Source organism: Mus caroli, chromosome 2, assembly GCF_900094665.2.
Source record: "Mus caroli chromosome 2, CAROLI_EIJ_v1.1, whole genome shotgun sequence".
Classification (NCBI taxonomy): domain Eukaryota; kingdom Metazoa; phylum Chordata; class Mammalia; order Rodentia; family Muridae; genus Mus; species Mus caroli.
In genome coordinates this window covers 79262165-79289416 of record NC_034571.1, presented here as the reverse complement: position 1 = coordinate 79289416, position 27252 = coordinate 79262165, and the positions used below count along the sequence as shown (strand labels likewise).

The 27252-nt window shown below is 52.6% G+C and overlaps 1 protein-coding gene across 4 annotated transcripts; it reads right to left on the bottom strand.

The window, feature by feature from the left end:
• Positions 1-2203: 2203 nt before the first annotated feature.
• On the bottom strand, positions 2204-27252 carry Tnks1bp1 (tankyrase 1 binding protein 1). 4 transcript variants are annotated; one of them, XM_021186340.2, is made up of 12 exons: positions 27169-27252; positions 24323-24435; positions 22744-23374; positions 20969-21038; positions 15822-17183; positions 11263-13388; positions 4907-5276; positions 4501-4651; positions 4249-4385; positions 3397-3554; positions 3091-3163; positions 2204-2663 (listed from the first exon to the last, which is right to left on the bottom strand). In XM_021186340.2, the coding sequence occupies exons 2-11, from the start codon at positions 24414-24416 to the stop codon at positions 3103-3105; spliced, it is 5160 nt and encodes a 1719-aa protein (XP_021041999.1). In that variant the 5' UTR covers positions 24417-24435; positions 27169-27252; the 3' UTR covers positions 2204-2663; positions 3091-3102. The 4 variants fall into 4 exon arrangements, with proteins under 4 accessions (XP_021041999.1, XP_029329756.1, XP_029329754.1 ...); XM_029473896.1 differs by having other exon boundaries at positions 24323-24431; positions 27169-27251; XM_029473894.1 differs by lacking the exon at positions 27169-27252 and adding an exon at positions 26254-26886.

Here is a 27252-nt window from a genome sequence, read left to right as displayed (position 1 = left end):
TTGAGGTAGATGTTAGTTTTAATCTGAAATGTGCCTGCCCCACCCCACCCCACCACATACACACAGTTTTGAGCACTTGGGCCCCTGCTTATGGGCTTCTTTTGAAGGCTTGGAGCTTCTGAGAGATGGAGCCTGCACCTGGCCCTGATTTAGCTATCCTTGCTTCCAGGTCTATTCTACATGAGACCTCTGCCACTAAACTCTCCATACACCATGGGCCACGCCACTCCATTTTGCCTTCTGCAGTATGACAGACTATGACCTGAAACCAGGAGCCAAATGAAGCCTTCCCCACCCTCCCTTGTTTCTGCCACTGCACACAAACGGCATAGTGTGTTTAGGGGGAACACCAGGAGTGTGGTCAGGTGATCATCCCATATGAACATTAGTATAGACCAGCCAAGTGCTGCAGGCCAAAAATGTTAGGGCCTGGGCAAAAGAACCATTCTTAAGGAAGGGTTCAGGAGCGCCCACGACGTGACTGCATACCCACTACATACTGACATACATAAAATACCACTTCAAGGCTCTACTCACTCCTCATCACTGTACTTCTTGTCTCTTCAGGTTCAGCTCCATAGGCCCTGTTACAACAAAGGCTGCTCTCACAACAGAAAGTACAAGTAGGTGGTCAACTTCAGTTGCCATCTCAGCGGGCACACAAGATAAACAAGTCTTCAGGGCATGGTTACCTTCACCTGAATGCCAAAGAATGGCCAAGGGTGTCTCAGGAACCAGAAAGGGTACAGTGAAGGTGTAGACTTAATTAGAGTCACACAGCCCACTCAGACCATGTCCAGTGGAGCCATGGGCTCCATGAGACCCCAGGACAGAAGGGCCATTAGCATATCATCCCTGTGTGAAAGCTACAGGCATACAATGTCAACAGAGCCACAAAAATCAACCCTGGGCGCAAGCCCACCAAGAAGCTCTAGAAGGTGTGACCTCTACTCTGGTAATCCCAAGAGGCAGAGCCTTGAGACAAAGATTGTTTTCCAGGTTAAAGACTTTGGACCTTCTGAGAATGCTTGACTCCCACCTTCTTGTCTGCTTCTCCCTTTGGACTGGGAATGCCCAGCTCTTGGCTGTCCTGTAAGTCAGGACACCTATAACATGTCTGGTTCCGTGGGTTCACAGCTGGAAAGCAATACACCCCAGGATAAACAGCACCTCACACTGTCATCCATGGCTGATTAGGTGATACTGAGAAAAGACCTCGGATGGCTGGAATGTGGGTCTGGAGTGCCTGTCACTGGACTGTTGCAATCCTAACCTCAAGAGGATGATAGGAGGAATAATGCATCTCTTCTGGGAAGTGACGGAGAGTAGAGACATCATCCATGAGATCAGTAGATGATCAAAGGCCTGGAGCTGCTTGGTCACTTCCACTGTGTGCAGACACAGTGCAAAAGGAACTGTTTGTACACCATGAATTAACTTCTCACCAGCCATGGAATCTGACAGCACTGTGATCTTAGCTGACAAATCAATCAGAAATAAATTCCCATTTCTAAGCCACTCAGCCTATTGGATTTGGGGTTATAGCAGCCCAAAGTGATATAAGACTTTCTCCCTGCTCCCTCCTCTGAATGCTTGGCAGGTCACCCCACTACCAACTCACACAGGGCTGTACCATAAACAAGAAATAAAAATTTTTGTGTCAAACTACCGAGATGGGGTAGTGATGTTTAAATTGGAATATCCTCCTGCAGAGACACTAGGCTCAGAGAATGGAAGGGGAGTGACGTGTCTAATAGACATCTGAGTGAGCTCCTGGCGGCTGGAGATTGCTGGCTAAGTCCATTGGACCAAGAAGAGCCTGGGTTAGCAGCACACATCTCTGTGGTCTAAGGAGGCATTTCCAGAAAGGGAAGATTCAGCCTGAATGTCCCCAATACTACCCAACAGCCAGGGGAGCAGGTAGAATAAAAGCAAGAGGAAACCCACTAACCCCAAAACAAAAGGTTTCTCTGCTTCTCAGATACCATATTGTCTCTGCTCTATTCTAGCCTGCTCCCCACCCCCTACACCCCACCCCTAGCCCTGATGGAGTGAAGCCATGCCGTTCCTTCATTGAGGTGTTCAAATAGTTTGTCACAGGGAGGAAAAGCTAACACAGTGGGGAAGTAGCATTCTCCAAATGCTGCCCCACAGTGGAGGAATACGAGTCCCCCCCCCCCACACACACACACACACACCACAATCCTGGACAACACCAATTCCCAAAAAACTTTATTCATTGTTTCAAGTGGTAAAATGTCATTGGTCTCTGTGGGGCACCTAGTGGGGCAGAGGGAGACCTGGGGTGGGTCTTGGGGTGGGGGCCCACCCATTACAAAAATCAAAGGCTTTTATAAAAATGCTATAAATTGGTATCAAAAGAAAACCCAAGGGAGGCGGAAGATGGAAGCAAAGAGGGTAAAGGGAAGAGACTGAGGGAAGGACAAGACCTCCCACCACTGGGGACGGGAATCCAGTTGGGGGCTGAAGGGGTGCAAGAAGTTGGGACGGTGATACAAAGTGCATAAATGTGCCTCCCAGACACTCCTCAGAAGTGGAGGGGAAAGGAGGCTGCAGTCTGAGCCCTGGTGGGGCTCCAGCTGTCTCCTCACTTGGGGACCCCACAGGAATGGCACTGCCTGAGACTGCCAAATGGGAAAGACCTGCATTGGGTGGAAGAGAGGACAAAGGTCAGAGAAGAGATGAGGCCCCTGCTTCCTCTGCCCTCTGGACATCCTGATTCCCTCATGAGAGCCCAGTGCTGAGGAGATCCCTGCTAGGACCTCAGGTTAGAAGCTCTAAGCTGCACAGGCTAGCTCAACACATAGGGGCAACCGCAGCACCTGCAAGACTGTCCAACACATAGGATACAGGCAGGGATGGAAGCCCCCCCCCCCCTTCAGAGCCAGGATAAACACCAGCCTCAGGAATAAACTTAGAGGAGCCAAGGACCTAACCAGGTCTCCCTTGTCTCCTCCAACCTCTCACAGAAAGAGGAGAGCTAAGGGCTAGAAGAGAGCACAGGACAGGGCCTCCCAAGTTCTCCATACCAGGTGCTACTCTCCCCCAAGCCCAGAAGCACATCCTCACCTTGGCCCCTGATCAGATCTTTTTCTTTTTTAGCTTCAGGGCTTGCAGCCAGTTGGGCGACGATCCTTCTGACCTGGAAGGCAGAGTACAAAGGTCGCAAAAGCAAAGTTTAAAGAAACTGAACAAGGTGAGAACAGCTACCCTCTAATCAAAAGAGGCAGTCTGGGGTTCAGTTGCAGGTCTGGATGCCCCTACGTGACATGAAGCAACTAATTTTAGTTTTCCACCTCTATAAAATAGGTTTCCTCTTCTGAGGATAATACCCGAAGCCCAGGAAATAAAAAAGTACCTACAAGTGTTACTTACCCTGAGGGTTTCTCTGGCTTTGGGGGTAATGTAAGGGGCTTCCCTAGCCCTGGGACCTTGCAGGACTTAGAACGCTGGACGGAAGACTCCTTCTGGCTTGATTTGCTCTCTGTCACCTCCCCTTCCTCAGCTGAGCGGTTCCGGGAGCGTAGTTTGGCCTAGGAGACACAGATGAAATATAAACAGGCAGCAATTTTCAAAAGACCAGGCCTTTCCCAAGAGTGTGCAGCCCCTGAGCCAGGCCTGAACCTTCTACAGACAGCCAAAGATCTGTCTCTTTCAGAGCAGATCCTCACCCCTGAACACATCAGAAAGATGGCAGATGAACAAAATTCAGTGAACAAGGCTGAATAAAGAGGGGTGACTTCTCACACCTATGCTTTTACTTGTCTGTTCCTACCGCAGAGCCAACTCCTGTGCCTACCTCGAGGTTAGGAGAAGCTGCTTACAAGAAACCCTACCCAAGCCACCTCCCGTTCCCAGCCACGGTCAGGAAGTAACTCCTTCTACTGAACAGGCCAGGCCATGGCTGTAGTCCCCCCTTTATTCCTACATTTCGCCCTTCACCTAAGCTATTCATGGGTGTAGACTATGCCCACCCTTCAACCCCCACCCATTACCCTGGAGGCTCTGAGATGAAAGAACACCCTGTTCTTTCTTCCCTCAAACTTGGCACACTGCATAGAGTCGAGCAAGGAACAAGGTAACCTTCCAGAACCCACAATGAGAGTAGAGATGGGAAAGGGGACTATGAGGTGCATGGCTGTATGGATGGCTGGTTGGTTGGAAATGCTGGGTAGAAGGCTGGCAGGCCAGATGGCTGGGTGTGTGTGCTGAATGATCAGACGGTACCTTCAAGGCTGATGGGCTCAGGCCAGGAAACAGGTTGACTTTCAGCCCTTTAGTGCCCAAGGACATCCGTGTCCGGCGGCTCTGAGGCTCCTCCACAACCTCCTCATCTGAAGACGGCACCCGGGAGGCCCTTGGCTCTGCAAACGTTAGGGAACGTGAATGGAGACCTGAGCAACATGCCAGACACTACCCTTACCCACACACAAGCCAGACACTGACACAGACTCCATTCAATTAACACACTGATCGTACCGGTTGAATCTTGGAACAGCCGAGTATCCGAGTCTGCTGTCTCTGACAGTCCCAGGGTACCCCCAGGCCGGATGGCTGGGGCCCGGTGCCCCCGCTTACGTCCTAGGTTGGCACGACTCCGATACATGGCACTATCAAGGATCTCCGTGTCCTGCTCAAAACAATAGCAACAGCATTGCCATTGCTGACCCGGAGCCCTGCTTCACCCCAGAGGAGCATCTCAACATCACCCAGGAGCTGATTGATGGCTGCTGCAGTTTCTTGTTGCCATGAGATACCCCACAGCCTACGTCTGTCTCCCATGACTGCTCAGGAAAGCTCTGAGAATGGGGCTTTGTCACCATCACACACATACCCTGCCCCCTCCAACAGCCCGTCCACCACGACCAGCTCACCCTCCACTGACCTCTATAAAGGAGAAGTCCTCACTGGGGCAGCTGGGCAGAAGTCCTCGGGGAGGCCGCCGGGGGGCCGGGGCTGATGCCTGCTCATCTTGCCTAGCCGCCCCTGTAAGACTCCACATGCCATCCACCTCTTCTACCTGGCTGGCTTCGCCATCAGGCTGAGGCCTCGAGGAGGGCAAAGGAGCTCTGCTAGGCTCCTGGGGCTCCCCTTGGCCGGCACCTGCAGTGAGTCCTTCCTCCTCCAACAGAATGTGGGAGCCGGAAGCTGCTGATTCCCTCTGAGGAGCTCCCTTGGAGCTGCTGGCTGTCATTATCCCCTCCAAAAGGCTCTGGGAGCCAGAAGGTGGCGAGCGAGCCAGACAACTGCTGGGGCTGAAAAGGGACAGGCCAGAAACCAGAGTCATTCACCTACCTACCTGTGAGACCTCATTTCTCTTCCCTGAAGCATACAGCATACAAAGAAATGGCTGAGCTGCTTGGTAGCTTGCAGGGTCCCAGTCCAGGTTTGTTTCACATGCTACAGGCTGGGCAGCTTTTATCAAAATGCTTGGGTCTACTTATAGAGTCTGGGCTTTTCCAAGTTTTAAAATACTTGCACATGCATAGAACACACACACATATCCCTTGTGTGTCGGTGCATGTGAACCTGTATGTTGAAGCCAAAGAACACCCTCCTCTCCTCGTGTGTGCCTCTACCATGTGAGTCCCTTAGATGAAACTTGGATAGTTAACACTGACAGACAGTAAGAACTTTTACCAGCCCTGCTCTCTTTTCTTTTGACAGGATCTCTCAATGGCCTGGGACTGAGGTAAGCTAAGTGGGCAAGCCAGGGAGTCCCAGGAACCTTCTCCTCTTGGCCTCCCCAGCGCAGTGAGACTACCACAATACCACACTACCACATCTAGCCTTTCTCCTGGGGTCCAGGGACCAAACTCAAGTTAAGTCTGTAAGTGCTTTCCTGGCTGAGCTGTCTCCCTAGCCCCAGAAGGAAAACAAAACCTAAACCAAATCTCATATCTACCTGTGTCTCATATCTACCTTGTACAGACTTACCCGCCACTGTAGCCGGGTGTGCCTTCCTATGTGATACCATGCTGTGCTCCAAAAGTTTCAGATTGTATGGAGCTGAAGGGGTGACAGGGCAGCTAACAACCATTTCTAATTCTAGTTCCAGGAGATCTGACACCCTCTTCTGGTTCCCACAGACAATGCACACATGATACCCAGGTATACATGCAAGCAAACCACCCACACACATGAAATTTAAAAATATGTGAATCTGAAGAAATGTGTTTTAAAGTTTCAGATTTGGGGTTTTAGACTTTTGAGTTAGGAACAGTACCTGTACCTAAGCCCTTGCATGATTCCCTTTGCCTGTGAATACCCAGTGTTCCTCTACAAAGTCATTAGTGAGAGAAAAATAAAAGTCTACGCCTGTCAGCATAGCATCCAGCACTCAGGACATTCCCAGAAATAACATTTATTACTGCTGCCCTAAGTTACTACTGTTCAAGATCCACTCAGGAGCACATGCCTGGATGATCACATTTTCTGGGATAAGCCAAGAAGGGGCCCATCTGCTCTCTCCCCAAGCTTACACAACCCTTCAGCCCTGAGAGCCATGAGCCCTAACCTACAGCTCCGACTACTTTCAATCCTGTGTGTTTGTCTCCATTGCCTGTCTGGGGGCTCCTCAAGGGTTTGTCTTTGTGCCCCCAGCATCTCTGCCCCATAGATGAGACCACACAAATGATGAGAAGGCAGGGTCACCTTGGACTTCAGCACAGCAGTGTGCCTTCTATCCAATGTTCTCTCAGAGCAAGCATAAATACCACGATGGTACCACCCACACCATGTCCAGCTGCCACTCCCTAAAACATGCTCACTCATCGAACACCTAGGATAGGGTGGGTGGGTGCTGGTACTCGCCACACCTACATACACAGCCCAGGGCAACACCCTAACACAAGCAGGGGTAGTGAAGGCTAGTGGGCAAGGCCTGGAAGCCAGGCTGCTGAGTAGCTGGCGATACTGCAGAAGGTAGAGAATCAGGCAGGTGAGTCAGTCTTTACCAGGAAGAAGAGACAGGGACAGGGAGAAATGTGTCAGTCTGTCCTCCCATAAGCTGCTGACAGATGGAAATTAAAGCAGCATGGGAGGGAGAGAGGGAGGGAGGAGGTGACAGAGGCTATACAGTACAGCAAGACGAAGGACTCGGGAGCAAGTCTGGACGGGAGCCAAAGCCAGCTCACCCTGAAGCCAGCTTAGAGTCAGGGAGGTGACTCTAACCAGACGGCAGCAATGGTACCCCACCCAGCCCGGACAACAAGGCCACTGGGAGGACGTGAACCAACTAAGAAAGAAAGATCTACTCTCAGCCCACTTCGGGCAGAAAGCAGTAAGGAACTCGAGTGGGCTCTAAGGGTGGGCGGAACACGGAGTCCTGGGGGATGGGGTGCACACCCACCCAAGGGCCTCTGCCTTCTGCATCTGAGAAGCGTCCCTCGCTGGGAGCCCAGGTCATCCACAACCTAAGGGCTTCCTGGCAGGACAGGAAGGACAAGAACCTGGGTGCTGAGCCTGCTAAGCCTACAGAGACATAGGCTCTGTCCTGTACCCACAGCAGCCTCGGCCCCAAGTTGCATGCCCTGTCCAAGCCTCTGCTTCGTCATCTGGTAAATGGGAGCCATAAAAGTCCCAGAACTTTACTGGGCTTCCTAGCAGGAATGTGTACCCACGACAAAGTTGATACTTGATAGATACAAATTGCTACCATGGTCCTTGTCATTCTGGACAGAGGTTCCTCGCCCGAGAAGACGCTTTACCTAAACCTTCCACATGAGCCACCCAATGTGGCTACCACCCAAACTGCCCAACACTACTCTCTACCACTGCTTCTGATGCAAATTCAGGGGACAGATCTGCAACCTGTCCTGGTGTTTCCGGCTCTAAGACTTGGAATGAGGAAGCATCAGTTCTAGGGGCTGGGATGATGCATCTGAAGGGACAGAGGAACATGGAGGGGACTCAGAAAGTTAGGGCCCACAGGGACAGAGAGGCACTCACAATCACGAGCAGTGGGAACTTGTGTAAACCACACTCTCCCTCTGCGCCTCAGTTTCTCCATCCCTGAAATGCGGTAGCCAGACTGAATGACCTTTGAGTCTTCTTAGAGCCTACAAAGATTTCAAACTGGCTGGGAAGGGTTTGTATTGTGGGGTCCAAAGGGCAGGAGCAAGGAATGACCAAGAGACCAGAAAATAAGGATCCTGCACAGCTCTGGCAGCCCCAGAAGTGCCACTCTCTCCAGGAGGAGATGGCCCTAGATCCAGCTCAAGCGCACCCCCACAACATGCTAGTTTATCATAGTTATTCCTGCCAGCAGTCTGACCAAATGACTGCCATTCACAGTGTATTTGTTCAACATGAGGGCAGAAACAAAAATATCCCCAAGGGGCCTCCCTTTATGGACACTTCACATCCACACTTGCAAAACAGATTAAAAATACAGGTGACTAGTTTTTTGGGGTTTCTGTCTTTGGTTTGTTGTTTGTTTGTTTGTTTGTTTAAGCAATTAGGCCAGGAGAGGCAGGGTCAATCACTTTGCACGTGTTAACCTTCTTCATGCAAACTCCAAGAGTGCCTGGAGTAAATCCTCAGTTTACCTATGACGATATGGGCCCTGAGGTTGAGAAGGCCAAGGGCACCCTAAGGAGAAAAGGCCAGTGCTTCAGGTCACTCACCTGAGGTCACAGAGGTGGGTAGAGAATCAGGACTACCAGATGGGCCCCAAGCCAGACTACTCTGACCCATTCTCAAGGGCTTCCTGATACAAAGGAAATCGCCCAATTTTTCTTGAAAGGTAAGCATTCCATGGTGTATTTATTTCCCCACATCAGACACTCAGAGCACCACCTCACCGGACATTAGTCAGGTAAGTCTAGAAAACTTTGCTCAACTTCAAGTCCTAGATATTGACACTAAGTCACATGCATGGCCACAGAGCACACAGCTCTCTCCAAACATGGTACTATACCAGAAAGGACATGTATCAGAAACACAGCACATACCCAGGCCCTCCCAAACAGTGCTTCCCTTCCAGCTGTGGATGAAACATGTTTTCTGTTATATACAATGAGATTCAGGTGCTTGTGCCTGGGATAAATTCTAAGCTCAGATGACCACATAGCTGTGTCCAAAAATCACATGGCTGCTTAGTGGGAGCCTCCAGAAGCCTCATCATCAAAACCATCCTCAAGCTAGCTGCCACTGTCCTGTTAAGCCTGCAGGGAACCACCTCCCTCCATCCTAAACAGAGAAGAGAATGCTGCTCTCCCTCTTTAAGAAACAACACCAGTGGGGCAGCCGGCAGACCCCCACTCCTTAGAAATCTGCTTTGAATGGTGGCCACACCTGAAAGTGGTTATAGGAGGGAGTCAGAAGGTGGAGGGCACCTCAAGGACCTGACAGAGACTTGAGATGCCCAAGAATCAGTAGGGGAGCGCCTCTACCACCTTAAGATGGTACCACCATCTCTCAACTTCACAAGAGGCCAGGATCAAAGTCCCTCTCCTGCCACATGGGGCAGCCGTGAAGACCCGGGCAGTAAAATGCACAGCTGAACACTCAGGCAGAGAGGGCTAAGTCCCGGGAAGAAAACCGAGGACACGGAACCTGTGCTCTCTTCTGCCAGGACTGTTGCTGATGGAACCCTGAGCCTCCCACAGACACTGGTAAAACAGAAGCTCAGAGTCCAACAACCAGTCCAGGCGCACAGGAACACACACCCCCTCGCCCCCACCATTTAGATCTGCAAATTCCCACCCCCTACTGACAGCCATTGCAACCTCAGCCACTCCCTGTCCCCTATCCCTCCTCTCAACCAGATGAGTGGACTGAGAACACCCTGCCTCAGCTCCCTTCCTAACCCTGGGCTCTCTTTCTCTTCCACCTCCACGCCAAATGCCTCTCGCAATCCCCACCCGGAGCCTCCCCAGCCCCTTCCTGGTCCCTCCTGCTCCCCTCCCACTGCCATCTGCCCTTCCACTTAGAACAGCCCCCATCCAACACCTCCCTCTCCTTCCCTTCCCACATGGAAGCTCCCACTCTGGGCCTGAAAAAGGTAAAGCGTTCTCCACACTGAAGAGAAGAAAAACGAATCCCACGGCATGAAAATGCTAATGGATGAGAAGCAGTGCCTTTCCGTGTAAGTACCCTTTTCACAAGCTATGGAAACCACGTTGGTTGGTTTTAGAACAGCCATGAGACAGACTGGTTGGTTCTTACCAGCCTGCCTCCCACATGGCATGCCTTTAATCCCAGCACTCAGCAAGCAGAAGCAAGCTGATCTCTCTGAGGCCAGCATGGCCTACCTAGAGTGTCTTGAGGTCAGCCAGGGCAAAGAAAAGAAAAAGGGTTGGGGGTCAAGGTCACAGGGCCGGGACTTGGTTCTCAACAACTTCAGATTCCTCGGCCACAACTCTTCTCAGTACTACGACAAGAGCAGGCTAGATTCCTGAGTTCCCAACCCCTTGACCAGACAAGCAGAGTCACCGTCCACTATAATGTAGGCTGTGGTAACCTGGGCTTCCACAGGGTTGCTTCCACTACCTGTGCAAGCATTCCAGAAGCTCATTTTCCATCAGAGCTTGAGGCCTACAGAGCTCAGCAGAAACCGTACTAGGAAGATACATCACTTGGTGAAGTGATTCCCTTGCAAGAGTGAACACTTGAGCACAATCCCCAGATCCCATGGTGTCTTGTTTTGCTTTGCTTTGCTTTAAGGGAGTAAAAAAGGCCAGACACAGTGGTCTATGCTTGTAATACCAGCATTGGGGAGGCAGAAGCCAGGTGACCCGCCTGGGGCTGCTTGGCCTGCCAACCTAGCCTACCTGGCAAGTTTCAGGGTAGTGAGAGAATGTGTCCCCCAAAAGATAGACAGTGACAGAGATGACAGCAGAGGTAGTATCATTCCACAGGCACAGAAGCTTATAAATATGTGCCTGCACACACACAAACTCAGAGAGAGAAAGAGAGAGAGAGAGACAGAGAGTTAGCTCACTAGAAACCAAAGATGTGGCAGATTCTACTTCCCTAGACAGCCATAACTCACTCATTGAAAAAGCCCAAAATGGTACCTCAAATTTTACATTCATCTTCTAAAATAGAATGCATTTAACTTTTGTGTTTCAAAGTTCATCATAAAATGTGGAACTGAACAGCCACAGCCCTAAAGGACTCTGTTTTCCAAACACTAGAGTCCACGGAGGGAGCTAGCTGGGTTTCCCTCCTCAGAGAGGCCCTTTATTTAAAGAGCAGTCACACCTTCCCTCCCAGCCCCAAGATGGAGAACCTTACCTGGCTCCCAAGCTGGGTGCTTCTCCCGTATCCATTCCAGTGTCTTCAGAAGGAGTCTCAAAGGAAGGTGACGAGCTGTCTTCACCCTGTGTCTCTGGCCCACTTGTTTCACCAACCCCCAGCTCCCTGGCCTCCAACGGGTCTTCAGTCTCCAAACCAGGGGACAAACTACCACTACTCTTGGGATCTAGCTCTAGGTCAGGGCCCACTCTCCCCACCCCACATTCCCTAACTTCACTTGGGGCCCCACAGAGCCTAAGGTTCCGGAGTCCCAAGTCCTGGGCCCAGTCCATTTGCCCAACTCCACAGCCCCTAGAGGCTCCCATCTCTAGGTCACAGGACACCTCCAGATTCCTCAGGCCTAGATTGTCACCCCAGTCTACCTGACCCACCCCAAGTTCCCTGCGCTCTCCAGGGCTGCAGCCTGCTCCTGGGGCCATGTTTCTCAATCCAAGATCAGGTGTCCAATCTGCCTGTCCAACTCCACGCTCTCTTGACTTAAGGAACTCTCCAGCCTCTGCCCCTGACCAGTCGGGCTCCCCCACACCACTCTCTCTGGCCTGGCTGTGCCTTCCTACCTCTGCCTGCCCTGGCAAATCTCTGTTCCTCACCTCCATGCTGGAAGTCCAGTCCTTTTCCCCAACTCCCATGTTCCTGGGCTCCTCAGAATCTCCAGTTCCTAAACGCCTGGCCAGATCTCCATTGTTCAAGCCCAGGCTGTCTGACCAGCCCATTTGTCCCACAACATTCTCTCTAGCCTCGCTTGAGCCTTCAGAACTCACACAGCTAGACACTTCTAAGTTCCTGAGACCTAGCTGGTCAGTCCAGTCCACAGCCCCGGCCTTTGTCTCTCCGGGAGGCACAAAGTGGCCACCTCCATTCTTCCTCGAAGGGCTGAGGCCAGCACCACTCACTCTGTCATTGCCGATGATGCCAAACTGATAGCTACCCTCAGAGGCCTCCACGCACATGTCCCTGCTCCAGTCTTGCCGCCCTGGACTAAATGCTGCCTCCGACTGGGCTGCAACACCGAGGCTGAACTCCCCAGCCCAGCCTCTCTGCTCTCTCTCTTTGTCTTCCAGGTCTACATTGGTAGGGCTCTGACTTTCTGCTTGCATTCTCCCCTGCAGCCTTGTGATCTCCTGGCTGGAGTCACCATCTTGCCAGCTGCCTTCGTCTTTTGGCCTGGCAGCTCCATCTCGCGAATGAGGTGTGCTGGAGCTCAGCAGGCCCCCAGATGCTCCTTCCTCCAGGTCACCCACATCCCTGCTGGCCTCACGAAACCTGTCTTCACCAACTGGGGTCTTCTTCTCAAACTCCTCATCTTGCTGCTGAGCTTCCTCGGGGCTGAACCCTGAGCTCAGAGACCGCATTCCGAAGCCTCTCTCCTGTGAGCCAAGCGCCCTTGAGCCACCACCACTACTGTAACCCTGGAACCAAGCACTCTTCCCGAACTCCTGGTCCTGCTGAGCTGTGGCCCGGCTGCCATGGATGTCCAGTACAGAATCTCGCTTCTCAAACTCCCGGTCCTGCTCTTCAGCATCCTGGCTGCTGTAGCCATGAGAGAGGTTCTTCATCCCCAGTTCTTGATCATTCTCATCTGTATCCTGGTTGGTGCTCACAGACGCTCTCTTCCCAAACTCCCAGTCTTGAAGGCTTGCATCTCGGGTGCTGAAAGAACCCAAGGAATCTCGCTTCCCGAACTCCTGGTCCTGGAGCTCTTTGTCGTGGATGGAGTGAGGGTCCTGGGAGTCCCTCTTCCCGAATTCCCATTGCTGTGCATCAGCCTCCAGGCCCTGAGCACCAAGCTGGGCCGGCCTTCCCACTGCCCGCTCACGGACAGGCACTTCGGTCTCGTCTTGGCTTCCACCGATTCCAATCACTTCCTGGCCAAGGCTGTGTCTGCTGGCCCACTCCCTAGTGCTCCCCTCCCCGGACCCTTGCCCACACTTGCTGCTCCAGTCTCTTTTCCCAAGACCTGGGTCTCCAATGGGGCTCCTGCCCCCGAGGCTATAGTTCTGAGAAGTGTCTTGAGACCAGCTAGAAGAACCAAAACTGCTGTGGTGTGAGTCTGTAGCAACCCCAAATTCACTCTGCAGGTCTTTCTGGGCCCAGCCAAGGAGTCCCTGGGAAACAGGGGAAGAAGAAAAGACAAAAAAAAAGAAAAGAAAGAAAGAAAGAAAGAAAGAAAGAAAGAAAAGAAAAGGAAAGGAAAGGAAAGAAAGAGGATGGGAGGGAGAAGGAGGAAGGGAGAGAGGAAGAGAGAGAGGGAGGGAGAGAGGGAAGAATTTTAGAGTTAATCCGTGTGGGAGTCATTCCAACTTGAGAGTGATAGCTACCTAGGGCCTCAGAGCCCCACTTTAGCAGAAGACCGCTGCCAGGATTTCAGCTGTGTGACCTTGAGCAAATCACTTAACTACTCTGGGCCTAAGGATCCTCATTCTTAAACAGGGAATTCCTACTACATGGGACCTTTGTGTGATGATCAATCAAGAGCCATTTAAAACAGCCTGGCGCACATGCACGCGCAGCTGGACAGTCCTGTGGTCATGTTTACAGGCCTTGGGCAACCCCTGGCTGCCAGCCAGGAGAGGTCCTGCCTGAAGGAGAGGCCTAAACCTGGGACTGGGAGGAGGGGTGCACTGTCAAAGAAGGGCAAGTGACTTACAATTTACCTTGCAAACCAAGGACCTAACACCACCCAGAGCTCTTCTAGCACCAATGAACACCCAGGCCCTTCTTCCCCTCTGCACAGCCTTCCCCAGAAGACTCCACCCTCAGTCAGCCCAGGAAAGTAAGGGCACAAGGCTCCCTGCACCCCCACCCAACTTTCCCTGACTCACCCCGGAGCCAGAGGGCGGGTGGGCTTGAGGCTCCAGGCTTCGGAGCCTGCCAGCATCGTCCCGCAGTGCCGCGTTGGCCAGGAGCCGTTCCAGGACAGACATGCCGGCTTCCCTCTCCCCTGTCCGGTCCATGCCCCACCCCNCCCCCCCCCACCTCCCCACTGACCACCCTGGGGCTGCTGGGTGAGCCAGGTACCGGCACAGGGCTGGGCTGCTCCCCTAGCCAGGACCTGTCCGACGGCTCTGGCTCCTGCCTGTCCAGGTCTCGCTCCCGGCTCCCTCCCGGAGCAGTTGCAGTTCTGGCAGCCCCGCCCAGAAGCCAATTGAGTCACCCACATCCTGGGACAGACACACCTACTGCAGGAGTCAGTGTGGTGTTAACCCTTTCCTCCTCCTCCCTCCTCCTCCTCCAAACTCCAGAGGGCCTCTGGGAGCTCCTCCTTGCCTCCAGCTCCACCCTGACCAGTCCAGTCTAGGACTGAAAAAAAAAAATATGTCTCAAAAGCCACCTGGATCCCAGCCCTTAAATGTAGTCTGGTAGGAGAAAGGGCACGGAGCCGATTGGGCTGGTCCTGGCTTAGACCCAGCTAGTAACTCTAACTCGCTGGGTAACTCTGCACAAGGCACGACTTCCTCTGGGCTTCAGCTGCCTGTCTACAAAACAGCTCCTGGACTCAACGGGAATTCCAGTTGTAAAAGCCAACACTTACAAAGCATTTATAATGAGCCCGACACTAACCTCAGTCCTTTTACATGCCCTAACTCATTTAATCCTCTCACTCTCTGAGCTACAGCCTATCACACCCTTTGACAGACACAGAGACTGAGGCAGAGAGTAGCAAAGTACCTGACTCACACCTGGGCAGAGAACTGGTAGAGCCAACTGAGCCCAGGTAACAGACCTACCCTAGCAGATGAACCCTCCAAGTCCGCACAACGTTCCCTTGCATAATAGGCCCAGGGATAACAGGTTGTCTCCTTGGCAATGCTGTACACTGCATGAGGCACTATCTCCGGTTCACTAGAAGGCTACGTAATGAAGGTGCTTACAGCACAAGCACCGACACTCAAGTTCAGCTCCCCAGTACCCAAAAGACTTCGGCAAGTGTCTTTGATCCCTGTGATGGGGAGGCAGAGACAGGAGGATCTCTGGAGCTCGCTAGCCAGCCAGACTAGGTAAATGGGTGAACTGCAGATACAGTGAGACCCTGTCTTTAAAAACTAAGATGCCTGGGGGACTGGAGAGATGGCTCAGCAGTTAAGGGAGCTGGCTGCTTTGCCAGAGTTTCCGAGGTTAATTCCCACAACCCTCTGTAATGGAATCTGATGCCCTCTTCTGGCATGCGAGTGTACATGCAGATAGAGTTCTAACAACATAAAAATAAATAATAAATCTTTAAATAAAAAAAAAAAAAAGAAAGAAGATACCTGAGGCTGATGTGGCCCGTGTATGCGTGTGCAGCATGTGCAGACACTTTTATGAAAGGGCAAAGGTTACAATTATGTTTCACTCCTAAGACCGCTCAGCTAGCGAAAACTGGTGTCAGGACTGGAACTTAACAGCTGAGCCCTAAGCACAGCCCTAGGCAGTTCTGCAAGCACCTGCAAATAATGAGATGCGGGTGCACAGCCCTCTGTGGTGTCCATGTTAAAAGAATGAAGCCCACCTGCACCCTACCCCTGATGCCCATCCCTCCCTCCCTATGTCCACCTTACCTCAGAGCAGGTGCTTGGTGACTGTATATCCTTTAGCTCAGCTCCAGCTGCCCGCCGCGCACTGCCCGAGTTGGGTGGTGGTGATGCTAGGAGGTCATCCAGCCATCGAGAACTGCTTTCAGGGCCTGTAGGCTCAGGAGACACGCTACAGGGTTCCTGACCCTCTGTCATGGGCTGGGTCGTCTCCGCCCAGCCTAGGGTCACCACGTCCTCCTCAGTAGACAATGCCTGCTCAGGATTGGGCACATCCACAAAGAGGATGCAGGGTTGGTCAGAGGGTGTTGGCTGCTGCTGTCCCAGCGCTGGCTCTAGCACAGGTAAGGCCGCCTCCCTTGCAGCCAAAGTAATGGGGGACTCATGCCCCACTAGTGGCTCCTGGTCCTCATAGTTCTCCTTTGCCTGCAGTAAGGGTGTTCCAGGTGGGCCCTCAACTGTAGAGGGAAGAAGAGCTGGGGACCGAGGCTGACTCTCTCCATCATCTCTCTGGGGTAGGGATATGCCTTCGTCATTTCCCTGAACCCCAGAAATAGGCTTTCTGGGGCTCTCTGGAGCTAGTGGGGTTCCTGGTCCCACCTGGGACACACCTTCCCCACTGCCAGATACAGCCCAACTGTCAGCTTCAGCAGCCTCTGCGGCCTCACTGGCTTCTGTAATGGGAGATGGAGGTGGGGAGTCCAGCCGCCAAACGCCCAGACCTGAGGGCCTTGTGGGGAAGGTCCACTCAAATGACTGTGACAAGCTCCAATTAGACTCTGTCCCGCTTCCGAAGGGACGATCTAAAGCAGATTGGCTCCCCTGACCTTGGGGCAGAGCAGCCAGTGAGCCTCCCAGCTTCTCTTGGTCCTGGCTAGGTGGCTGGAGCACGCCTTCGGAGAAACGGCGGTGAGCCAGGCTGCTGGGACGAGATTCCATGTGACCCCTGGCTGCTGCCTCCTCCCCACAGGGGAACGTTCGTGTAGTGTCCTGCAACTCAGCCCCCTCAGTCAGGGGTTGAGGCAAGAGGACTGGGGGCTGCTCTGGGCTGTGATGCCCTGAGACTGTCTCCACAGGAGAGCTGTTGGGGCTGAGGGTTTCTGGGACTGCCTCAGCAGGTAGCTCTGAGCTAGGGGAATGGCCGGGAGGCTCAGCAGGCAAGGCTGCACTGGGGGAGGCTGGAGTCACAGGGAGGCAGATGGAAGAAGCCTCAGAAGCTGCAGGACTTTGGGTTTCTGAAAGTTGAGAATGGCAGGGAGAACTCTGGTGGCTTGAAAGCCGGGGAGACTCCGAGGCTGGGACAGAGACGTTAGCCAGAAGGACTGCACTGGAAGAGTCGCCATGCTCTGAAACAGGGTCTGCACTTAAGGTGACCCAGGTCTTGGAAACCTGCAAGAGAAAGATCAAGAGTTGTCACTCGGTTCTCAGCTGCGTCCAAGCTCACACAGGGAAAGGCTCAGGAGGTGAACTCAAGCAAGCTCCTCTACCAGGTCATCACCCCAGAAAAGGTGCCACATTCTAGTCACTTGGCAACATTCCCACTGTTTCAGTGGCTCAAATCCCAAGGCTCACCTAAGGTGCTCCTCCGAGAGGCTACAGTTCTTGGGCAAATGACCCACAGTTTATAAATATTAGAAGGGGGAAATGTTGACTATGTACATGAAACGAAGGGAGAGGGCTTGCTCCCAGAACACTACAAGTTCATTCCAAGCCCAGAGCATCTCCTAGGATTGTCAAGTGGAGGAATGGATCTCCATCCTCTGTCTGAGCACAGGTCTCAGTACGACCCAAGGGAGTACGGAGGCTGTGGATTCAAGCAAAGAATAAGGGGAGTCCTGAAAGGCATGAGGCTTCTAGCAGCCCCTGGACTGCCTCCTCTAAGTTGAACATCTCATTTCCAAGGGATCTCTTCGGTCCTCGGGTTCACACGTGTACTTTAGGACTGATACCAACATCTATGTCAGAGTTAGATAAAGATTAAATAAGATTTGTGCATATGGGCCCCCGGTATAAAAGAAAAAGAAAGATCTGCTGTGGTTACTGGGAACAGAGAGAGGAGATGACATCAGGGAAAGGAAGGAGACAGAGGTGGCACCAGGCTCCTGGTTCTCCTGCACTATTCCACTCTGCTTTCTCCCAAACACACTAAGTGAATCCACTTAATTTGAATGAATTCAGACACTTGCCCAACTTCTGAACCCTCCCCCCTACGCTTGAGCCACTGCCTCCAGTGTTGTCATCGCCTCCTGGATCTACTTCTTTTCCAGCCCCTAACCCCAACCCCCAATCTCCTCTACCATAATCTAGTTCCAAACCTGTGCCTTTAAACTGTATCGTTAATGCCCCATCCCATCAGTCTCCTGAGAGCCACTTCTTCTTTGAAAACAGTGGTCATTGGATGACCAAAAGCCTGCCAGCATCACCTTTACAATTCAGAGTGGTTCCGAGAGCAGTCAGCTCTCTAGCATCCTTTGGTTCCGTTCCCTGCACTCTTCTGTGGTCATCCATTTAGCCCCAGCCCTTCCCAATAACTCTCATCACCACCATCTCCAGTCTCAGCTTCAAGTCGGCCACCAGCCCAGTCCATTTCCTATTTGTCCTGTTCATTCTTTTTATGTCCCCAGCTCTCTCATTCCTCAATCCCTTTGGGAAGCAAGGGTCAGGAACCCTACTTCCTCCTCGCAGCTCCATACCCCACCCCCACTCCAGCCCTCAACTCTCTTTTACCACCATCAACAGTTGCCTTTCTCACAACCCTCGACGCCCTCCCTCTGTTCCTCATTCTGTTAAAATGCAGCTATCTGCCAGCTCAAGAACCTGGGCAGCTACGTGGCTAGAGAAGAAACACATAGCAATGACACTTGATCTCCCTTCAGATTCATCACCTATCTACAAACCGGTTTGAGTGCTCATCAACCTACTGCATCCCACCCCACACCCACCCACCACTACCCTATCCCCATTCCATGCCCCACAGACAACATCTTCCCTCAAGCTTCCAACACCTCCTTCCCATCCTCTCTCAGCTAACAGCCTTGCTTCTGGTTCTCTGAGAACAGAAGAGAAAGCCAACACTCTGCACCTTGCCTATCCACCACCAGGAGCGTGGATTCCTGTGACCAGGCACTGTCCTTGCTCCAGGCTAAGGCCAACCCCCTTCTCTCTCTCTCCTGCATCACTGACTTTTCCCTCCCTACCGGATCCCTCCCACAGCACACCAATTGCTCTACTTTCCCGTCTAACAGGAAACAATAGAGATAGACAGAAAAAAGAGAGCCCACTCTGGCCTCACATATCTCTAGCTTCCATGTGTTTTCTTGAAAGTATTGGTTACCTTCACTATACATGGTTCCTCTTGCCTCACCTCTCCTAGATTGCTCCAATGCGGGCTTTCTCCTTCACGCCTTCCACCTAACTACTTGCCAAGGTCACCGAGGACATTCCTGGAGCTACAGCCAATTGATGCTAACCAAAGGAGGCAGCCCAACCTAGGTACCAGCAGCTGCTGCCACACTCCTGCAGTGGCCACACTCCTGCAGTGGCCACAGTCCTGCAGTGGCACACGCTTTGCCTAGCCAGGCTCTAGGGCTGTTCTCCCTGTCTCCATTGCTATGCTTTGGGCCTTTTCCCTTCAGTATCCCACCTATTCCCCTGGTGACCTGAGTCAGTCTCCAGCCACCATCTCTACACTGACAACATCAAAGACTTCCCTTCCTTCCGACACACTCACTTCCCCCTAAATGTCATACTCTATCCGATCATCCGACTGACATTCCCATTTGGATGTCTAAAGAGCATCATGAGCGCAGCAGACTCCAAAGCAAACTCCTTACATGTCTCCCAGCTATGCTTTGCCTTTAAAGGTCCCCCTCTTAGTGAGTGGGAACCTCACCATTCTGGTTGCTAAGGCCAAATGCCTTGGGGTATTCCTAGATTCTGAATGCTCTCTCCCTTCCTCCTCAGGAGAAACTCTGAATGTCCCCTCTTTGTCACCGACAGATTTGATCCAGACCACATCACTTCCTAACGGATGCCTCTGTGGTCCACACCATTATCATCCGTCAAGGCACCTGGATCCAGCTAACAATCCCCTTGGTCCTTGCTGCTAATCTGACCTCCTTCCTGCGACCTGTTCTTAAACCTGGGAAGCAACGTGTCTCCTTACAACGGAGCCATCAGATGCCACTTCTGTAACTGTTCAGACTGCTCAGTGGCATCTTCTTCTTGCTCAAGTCAAAGTCCATAGAGGCCTCCAGGCCACTGTACCAGCCAAGACTATTGCCTCCTGGTCCTCACTACACCTAGTCGTCCTCTCAATGCACCCCAGAGCTCTTGGCTTCTTTGCCTCTCTGCACAGGGCTGAGTGCCGTTCCTCAGGCACCTGACCTACATAGTGAGGACTTCCCACTACCCTCACCCAGCACATGACCTTCCCAGTTCTCCCAGCAACACCTTGTGCATCTGCCAGTTTACAGGATGTCTATCTTAGTGTCTGCCTGCCTGCCTGCCTTTGGAAGGTGAGGTCCTTACAACAGACACAATGCGTATTTTATTCTCTGGTGTTCCAATGCATAGCACACACATACACAGACTCATAGCTCTATTCCAGGGCACTTGGGACAGCCTCTAGCTGACAATGGCTCTCCAAACAAGGGCCATTTTTGACATAGTTTGCTCAGAAAACTGGGCTTCATAATAAGAGGAAATGAATAGGAAGCCCAGACTTTCCCCTTTCTGAACCTAGGCATAGCCAGGGAGAATTAGAGAGTCAGATACTTCAGGTCCTGCCTCAGGCCAAGAGAATTACTTAGCCTGAGTCCTGGCATTCTCAAAAGAGGCTGAAAAAGCCTACTAGCTTTGTTACCAAAAGGATTAAATTGTCTAATAATGTCCCTAGGACATGCCCACAGCACACAGTAGGGGCTTGGTCGATGCTAGCAGTATTATGAGTACTGCCCCTAATCATCATGACCAACCATACTTAGCTTCCTTAATGACCAGGCACACTGGCCTGGGAGTTTAGAAAAAAAAATCTGAGTCTTGGCATCGGGTCCCCAGGCAAGTCCATGGGTCACAGTTTCCCCCATCTAAACTCTGAGAGAATAAGAGGTGAACTCAGATGACTCCCCAACTCCACTCTACACAGCTGTACTGACAACACGAAGACAACTCACGTCGGTAGGTGCTTCAGAGCGAGCCAGTTTAGCTAGGTCCCCATTCATTGCCGGGCTGGAAGTGAGGTTCCTGAGAGGAAGAGAGACAGAAGAGGAGGTAAAGAAGTTCGTGTTAAGCTCGTGGGGTGGTGGGGCACGGTTGCGCACGCCTTTAATCCCAATACTGGGGAGGCAGGGGAGGCTGATTTCTGTGAGTTTGAGTCTGGTCTACAAAGGGAGACCCAGGACAGTCATGGCTCTACACAGAGAAACCCTGTCTCAAAAAAAAAAAAAAAAAAAAAAAAACGAAAACAAAAACAAAAACAAAAACAAAAACAAAACAAAAGAATGCTGAAGTCTGTTGCCAAAATAGGAAAGGGAGGAAGTTATCCCTCCTAAGCAATGTTAATGCCACCCAAAGAGTAAAAACCTCAGGACTTATTCCTGAAGTTGGTCTGGAAGCTCTAAGGATAAGGAGCCAGGTTGTGCCTGCAGAGCAAATGCCCACTCCCTTCCTGTACACACAGGGTTAAATTCCCCCCTCTCTTATAGAACAGCATCATGTGGGTGGGTCCAGGTCCCTCAGAGGTTCCCAAGAAGATAATGTCTTCCTCTCCTAGTCCCTGAGGGATTAAAGTTCTTCTCTGGCCAGAATGCAACTGGTCCCAGCAGCCCTGCTGATATTTCCTGGGGGACTGGGGACTGGGGGTGGGGGTGACTTTCTAAAACTGAACCCTTCTCAGATGGAGAGAAGCATCCAGGCTGGGAAGCAGGACGGCCTCCCGGCAGCCCTAGTCCTGGGGTTGCAGCACACCCACCAGGTGTTTCCAGTGAGAAAAGGGCAGGCTGGAGGGTGTGGTAAGGTAGGGCAGGGCAGGGCAGGGCAGGGCAGGGCCTTCAGCTCCAGGCTCAGTGCAGACCACAACAGGCCTGGCCACCACAGTGGGAGAGGGAAGCCAACCACTGGGCCTAGCTCTGCATTCTTCAGGCTGGTGCTCTCTTGTCCTGAAAAGCCTGAGGTGGCCAAATCCCTCATGTCCCTTCAGACCATGTGTCCACTAACCCAAGGAGCGCCTCCTTTACATGCAGGCTGGCTATGGGTAAGAAGTGCAACTGAGAAAATATCTCCAAATAGAAGAATTCTCTATGCAGAAATTAGCTGAAGCGCATCACACTCCTCCTCAGAGGGGAAATCTGTACTGTACAGATTCCAACATACCCCTCCCTGAGGCCCCTGCATGGTGCTCTGCCACATGAGACCTAGCAGTTAAGACCACAGGTTTTAGAATCATACACATCGGGATTTAAATTGAGAGACTCCAGGAAGTCACTCTGGAGCCTTGATTTTCCAATCTCTAAAATGGACTTTATCAATCCCTTCCTCCAAATAGCACGGATATGTACTCAATAGACTACAAACTAGTCTGCTGAATAGTATGCCTCTCTAGCATAACACGTATCAACTCTGTAAAGAGAACTACAGTGGGCTGGGGATGTAGCTCAATGATAAAGCACTCGCCTCGCATGAACAAGGCCCTGGGTTCAATTCCTGACACTGCACATGCACCACAGACACAGACTCACAGACACAAACACACACACACACACACACACAAACACACACAGAGAGAAGTAACTCCACTATTTGCTACAGAGATGCTCTGGGACTTAGCCTGGGTTTGCCTGAATTCACCTAAGTAACCTGACAGTAAAGATGATAACCCAAATTGGAGCCCACTTCCTCCAAAGCCCCTTTAAGACTTCAAGGAACTATACAAACTCTTCTTAGCCCTTACCTCTCCTCAGGAGTCTTGCTATGCTCTTCCTGGCACTCTGCAGGAATCTCTGCTGTCCCCTCCTGGGACCGTCCTTTGGCAAGGGACTTACTATCCTCCTCTCTGGGGCAGGAGGCACCATAGGTCCTGGGGCCATATCGAGAGCTGCCATCGTGGTTAAAAGTGAGGCGGGAGCCCCAGAGGCGGTCAGGGCTGGCCAGGATCTCTTTCCGTGGCTGCTCCATCTTGGCCAAAATTTCTTCTACTGTACAGGCTGCAAACCGCTCAGAGGAGGGACGGAAAGGGGCAGGGGCCTTCCGCACACCTCCCAGGGCAGCGCACCGAGCTGGGGGTGTGAGAGGGGGCAAGTCTTCTTTCCCAGCATCCTCCTTCCCAGACTCTTGGGTAACTTCTCCTCCAGTGGTTGCTTCAGCTGAAGGCCTTGGTGCAAACGGGAGTGGACGCTTGCTGACCCCATAGGGCTGAGGTCCTGCCAGCATGTTCATCTTCCGGGCAGAAGGCAGCTCAGCCAGGGGACCCCGAGGAGGGCGAGGCCCAACAGGCACCAGGAGGCTGGGTTTGGCAGGCAGAGCTGGCTTGCTAGGCAAGCCCCGGGGTTTGGGCTTGACAGGGGGCTTGGCTCGTGGGTCACCTTTCGGAAGGAAGGATTCATTAGGAACTGTCAGAAGAACCATGAGACATAAATTCTTGTGACTCCTGCTGCACCGAATCTTCCACACTCCAACCTTGGAACCCATCATTCTAGATGCATGTCAGTACCGCCTGTTCCAGGAAGGCTTCCTTGGTTTTTCACATCCCATTATATAGCCTACCTTCTCCAAACTACTACAACACTGGCTTTGACACCTTATCCCTCTAGCATCCTATTTTGCTCCTAACACAGGTTCCTATCAAATGAATGAATGGAGCTGATAAGCATACCCACTTGCCTGGCCTCACCATACAGTCAGCCTGGGAACCCGATTGAGCCCTATTTCTTTACACCACATTTCCATAATGAAGTTTTGACCCTAGCTGAGCTCCCCTTGTCTCCCTGCTGCACCTCTTCCTCTTGCCACCTCAGTCATCCAGTTCATTATCAGGAATGCAAGCTTTCTATTGACCTATGTCAAACAGAAGTAAATTTGCCACAGGAAGGAAGAAGGAAAAAAAAAAAAAAAGGGCAGAAATCCACCTTCTATATAAGGCATTGTAATGCCAAATAAAAGACCTTGGGAATTACTCACGGCCACAACCTTCTATAATAGAATCTTGTATCACCCACTCATTCAGCTAAGCATTTAAAAAGTCTAGACAGGGAGAAAGAAGGGCACTCCATTTCTCCTTCTGTGCCTCAGTGTCTCCTCCTCCAAGGCTCCCTGGAGTTGTCTCAAAGGCTCTGCTTCCATACCTGCTGGGGCTCTACCTCACTCCCACCAGATGCCAAGGCCCTTGAGCACTCATTTCAGACTCACTGCCTCTCACCTCCACTGTCACTCAAGCCACCTGCCGGAACAGAAGAGGGGTGCAGCCTCTACCCCCCCCCCCCCGCCTTCCTCCCAGCCAATGGCCCCACCCTGCACCCAGCACCCATTGGTACCTGGCTCGGAGCCAACAGGCGCCAGCTCCTCCTCCATATCCTGGGGCAGTGGGGAAGCCATGGCTGTGCCTTCCCTGAGAGTGGATCCTTTCATCACATAGGGCACACCCTGCCTGAGAAATAGGAAGCAGTGTGAGCCGGCCAAAGTGACTGAAGACCCAGGAAAGGGAGAGGTGGAGAAGGGAAAGCTGAGAAAGGCAACAGGCTTAGCCAAGGAAGTCTATTTCTAACCCAGGCAGTGTGGGACAGGAAGAGAGAACTCCAGGGGGAGGCCGGGAAGGTTCCCACAGCCACATCCTCAACTCTTGACAGGACTCTCCAACCCTTGGCTCTGAACCTCAATGATCCAGCACAGGAGGGAGCCACCTCCACCCACACCACCCCCAAGCTCCCTCCTGTGATACCCTACTTACAGTTCCTGAGGCAACCCTCTTGGGTCAGGGAGCCCCACTAGAGGTGTCCACTCTGAGCAGAGCAAGAAGGCCAGAAACTCTCAAGTCTCTGGAATCACCTCATGGGAGACGGGAAAAACCCGCTCCTCCCCAACCTGGGGCTCCGCCCCAGAGCCGGCCCCCCTCTTCCCATTCTCCTCCCTCCCTCCACGGCTGGGAGTGGCTCCCTACCCCGCCCCCCCCCCATTCTCCTTTCACATCCCTGCCCCCCTCCAGCACTCATGAGCTGTCTCATCCAAACACAGGGAAATAAGAAATAAAAAGTAAGCATCTGGAATACATTTTTTTCCCTTTAATTTCTCAATCGTTTTGGCTTCAGCTTGGAATTTGATGAGGTAAAGCCAGGGCCTAGTCCTGTTACCATAGCAATGGCCTCCCACTGGATTTCCAGGGCCTAGCCAAGGGGAAGGAGGAGCCGGCCCAGGATGGGCAGGGAGGACAGACTGGGCTTGATTGCATGAGGGGTGGGAGGTGTAACTGAGAGGAAAACTCCCTGGGGTTGCCCCTTCCAGGACAGTCTGGGAGGGACCTGCAAAAGCCTGTGACATGGGAATGGGTGTGCACCCTAAAGGAGTTTTGAGGGGTCAGAAGAAATTAAACCAGATGATAGCCACATGGTAGTAGCCTGTGCCAGGAGCCTCTGGAGCTGATATTGTAAGATCTTACAACTAAATGGGTCTGTCACTTCAGAACTGTGCGACTAGTCTAAGGCACACTGCTAAATTTAAAAAAAAAAAAGTATTAAATGAGTTTCAAGCCAAACAATGCATGCAAAATACCAAGCCTGGAAGTGGTAAGTAACAGTTGGCCATTATTAATGTGACTCCATTCAGTGTCTCCCATGAGCTAACTAGAATCCTTGGTAACCACCTCTACCTACCTCTCCCCTTACCCTAGGCTGCATTTCTAGACCATTCCTTCATGTCCCCCCACCTCAAATTCTTCAGGCCTTCCACCCCCTCAGTTCCCACCCTGGCTGCTGAAGCACCCTCCCACTCACAAGCCCCCCTCCGGCTCTGTTGGTGACTAGTGAGCACTGCTCCTCTGGTTCAAGAGCAAGGGAGACATGCCAAACACATGGAATGCAGAGAGCCCTGGAGGGCAACCCAACCCTCTCCAACCTCAAAGCTCCCCTCCCACTCCAGCTGCTCTGAGAAGACAGTTCTCAATTCTAAAAGACCTGTGGTGCCCAGCCTTTGCAAAAGATATCCCCATCCGCTTGATCCTGTCCCAGCTTATTTAAAGAGGGTACAGACATTAACTCCGTCAATGTCAATCGGCTGATCAGCCAACTACCAGGGGCTGTTTTCCTTGTATGTGGGTGAATAAAGATTGAGGGTGGAGAGATTACAGAAAAATAAAATTAAATTAAAAATATATACAAGATTGCTTGCTTGTCCTTGAACATTATTACAAGGGATATGGTGAAGGTGGTTAGAAATGGAGAAAAACTAGTCCAAAACAGAAAAACCCTCTCACCTGGGGTTGAGATAGGGGCTTGATGGACACCTCTGAGGTTAGAAAGAGCTGCAGAGATGAAAACAGGCTCCGAGTCCCCAACAGGGGAGGCGGCTACAGTACACAGGCCCCAGCCAGGAGCCCCAGGTAACCAAGGCCATGGCCATAAGCTGCAGAATCGCAGTACCTCAAGAACTCCCCACCCTTAGTGGTCTAGGGAAACCAGGCAGCCCTGGGAGTAGAGGCTGCCCCCAAAGAATGGAAAGGAGCTAAGGAGCCCCAGCCCTGGACAGGCACTCAGAAGGGCCTGAGGGCAAGCAGGGTCGTCCCTAAAGGTCTACCACTGGATGTTCAGCTAGTGCGATCCGGAGGGCTAAGTGTTGGAAGAGGGGGGCCAACAGGAAGACGGAACAGCCCAGGGCAAGGGGCTGTTTGGAGGGCCTCCGTGGGGAGCTTACGGACACCGAGCGGCTAGCCGAAGAGGAGGAGCAGACGAGGGTGGAGAAGGAGGGGGCGGCAGCAGCCGAAGACTGAGCGAGATGCCAAACAGCCCGCGAAGGAACAGACCGAGGACTGGCGACGAGGACTCGGTGGGGGCGGCCTAGCGTGGATGGGGGCGTGCCGTGGGAGCCAGGGAAGGGGGCCGGTGAGGGCAAGGAGGGGGTCCCTCGAGCAGCTCCGCCCGCCCCCGGCCCCGCCCCACCCTTGCCTCTCCCCGCTTTCTTCTGGCTCACAGCACGGACGCCTTCCACCCCAACATACACGCGCCAGCTCCGCAGCGCCCGAGAGCCCCAGGCCCTCGCAAACTTTCCTGGTGACCCCCTCCCACCGCTGCCGCCCCAATCTGAGGTCCCGGCTGCTAGGCGCCGGGTTCTTTCCATGCCCTTCCCCGCCCCCATCCCCAGACCCCGCCTCCTCCGGCTGCCGCGCACTCACGCGCTCCCCCGGGACCGGCTCCACTCAGCGAGGCACCCCGACGCCAGTGACCGCTGCTGCCGCCGCCGCCACCGTCACCGCGGG

Coding starts and splice junctions, on each gene's coding strand:
- Tnks1bp1 (XM_021186340.2), bottom strand. CDS start 24,416: ATGAAAGGATCCACTCTCAGGGAAGGCACAGCCATGGCTTCCCCACTG. Junction 17,184..20,968: donor GCTCTGAAGCACCTACCGAC/GTGAGTTGTCTT, acceptor TTTCTCTTGCAG/GTTTCCAAGACCTGGGTCAC. Junction 4,386..4,500: donor GCTGTTCCAAGATTCAACCG/GTACGATCAGTG, acceptor TAACGTTTGCAG/AGCCAAGGGCCTCCCGGGTG.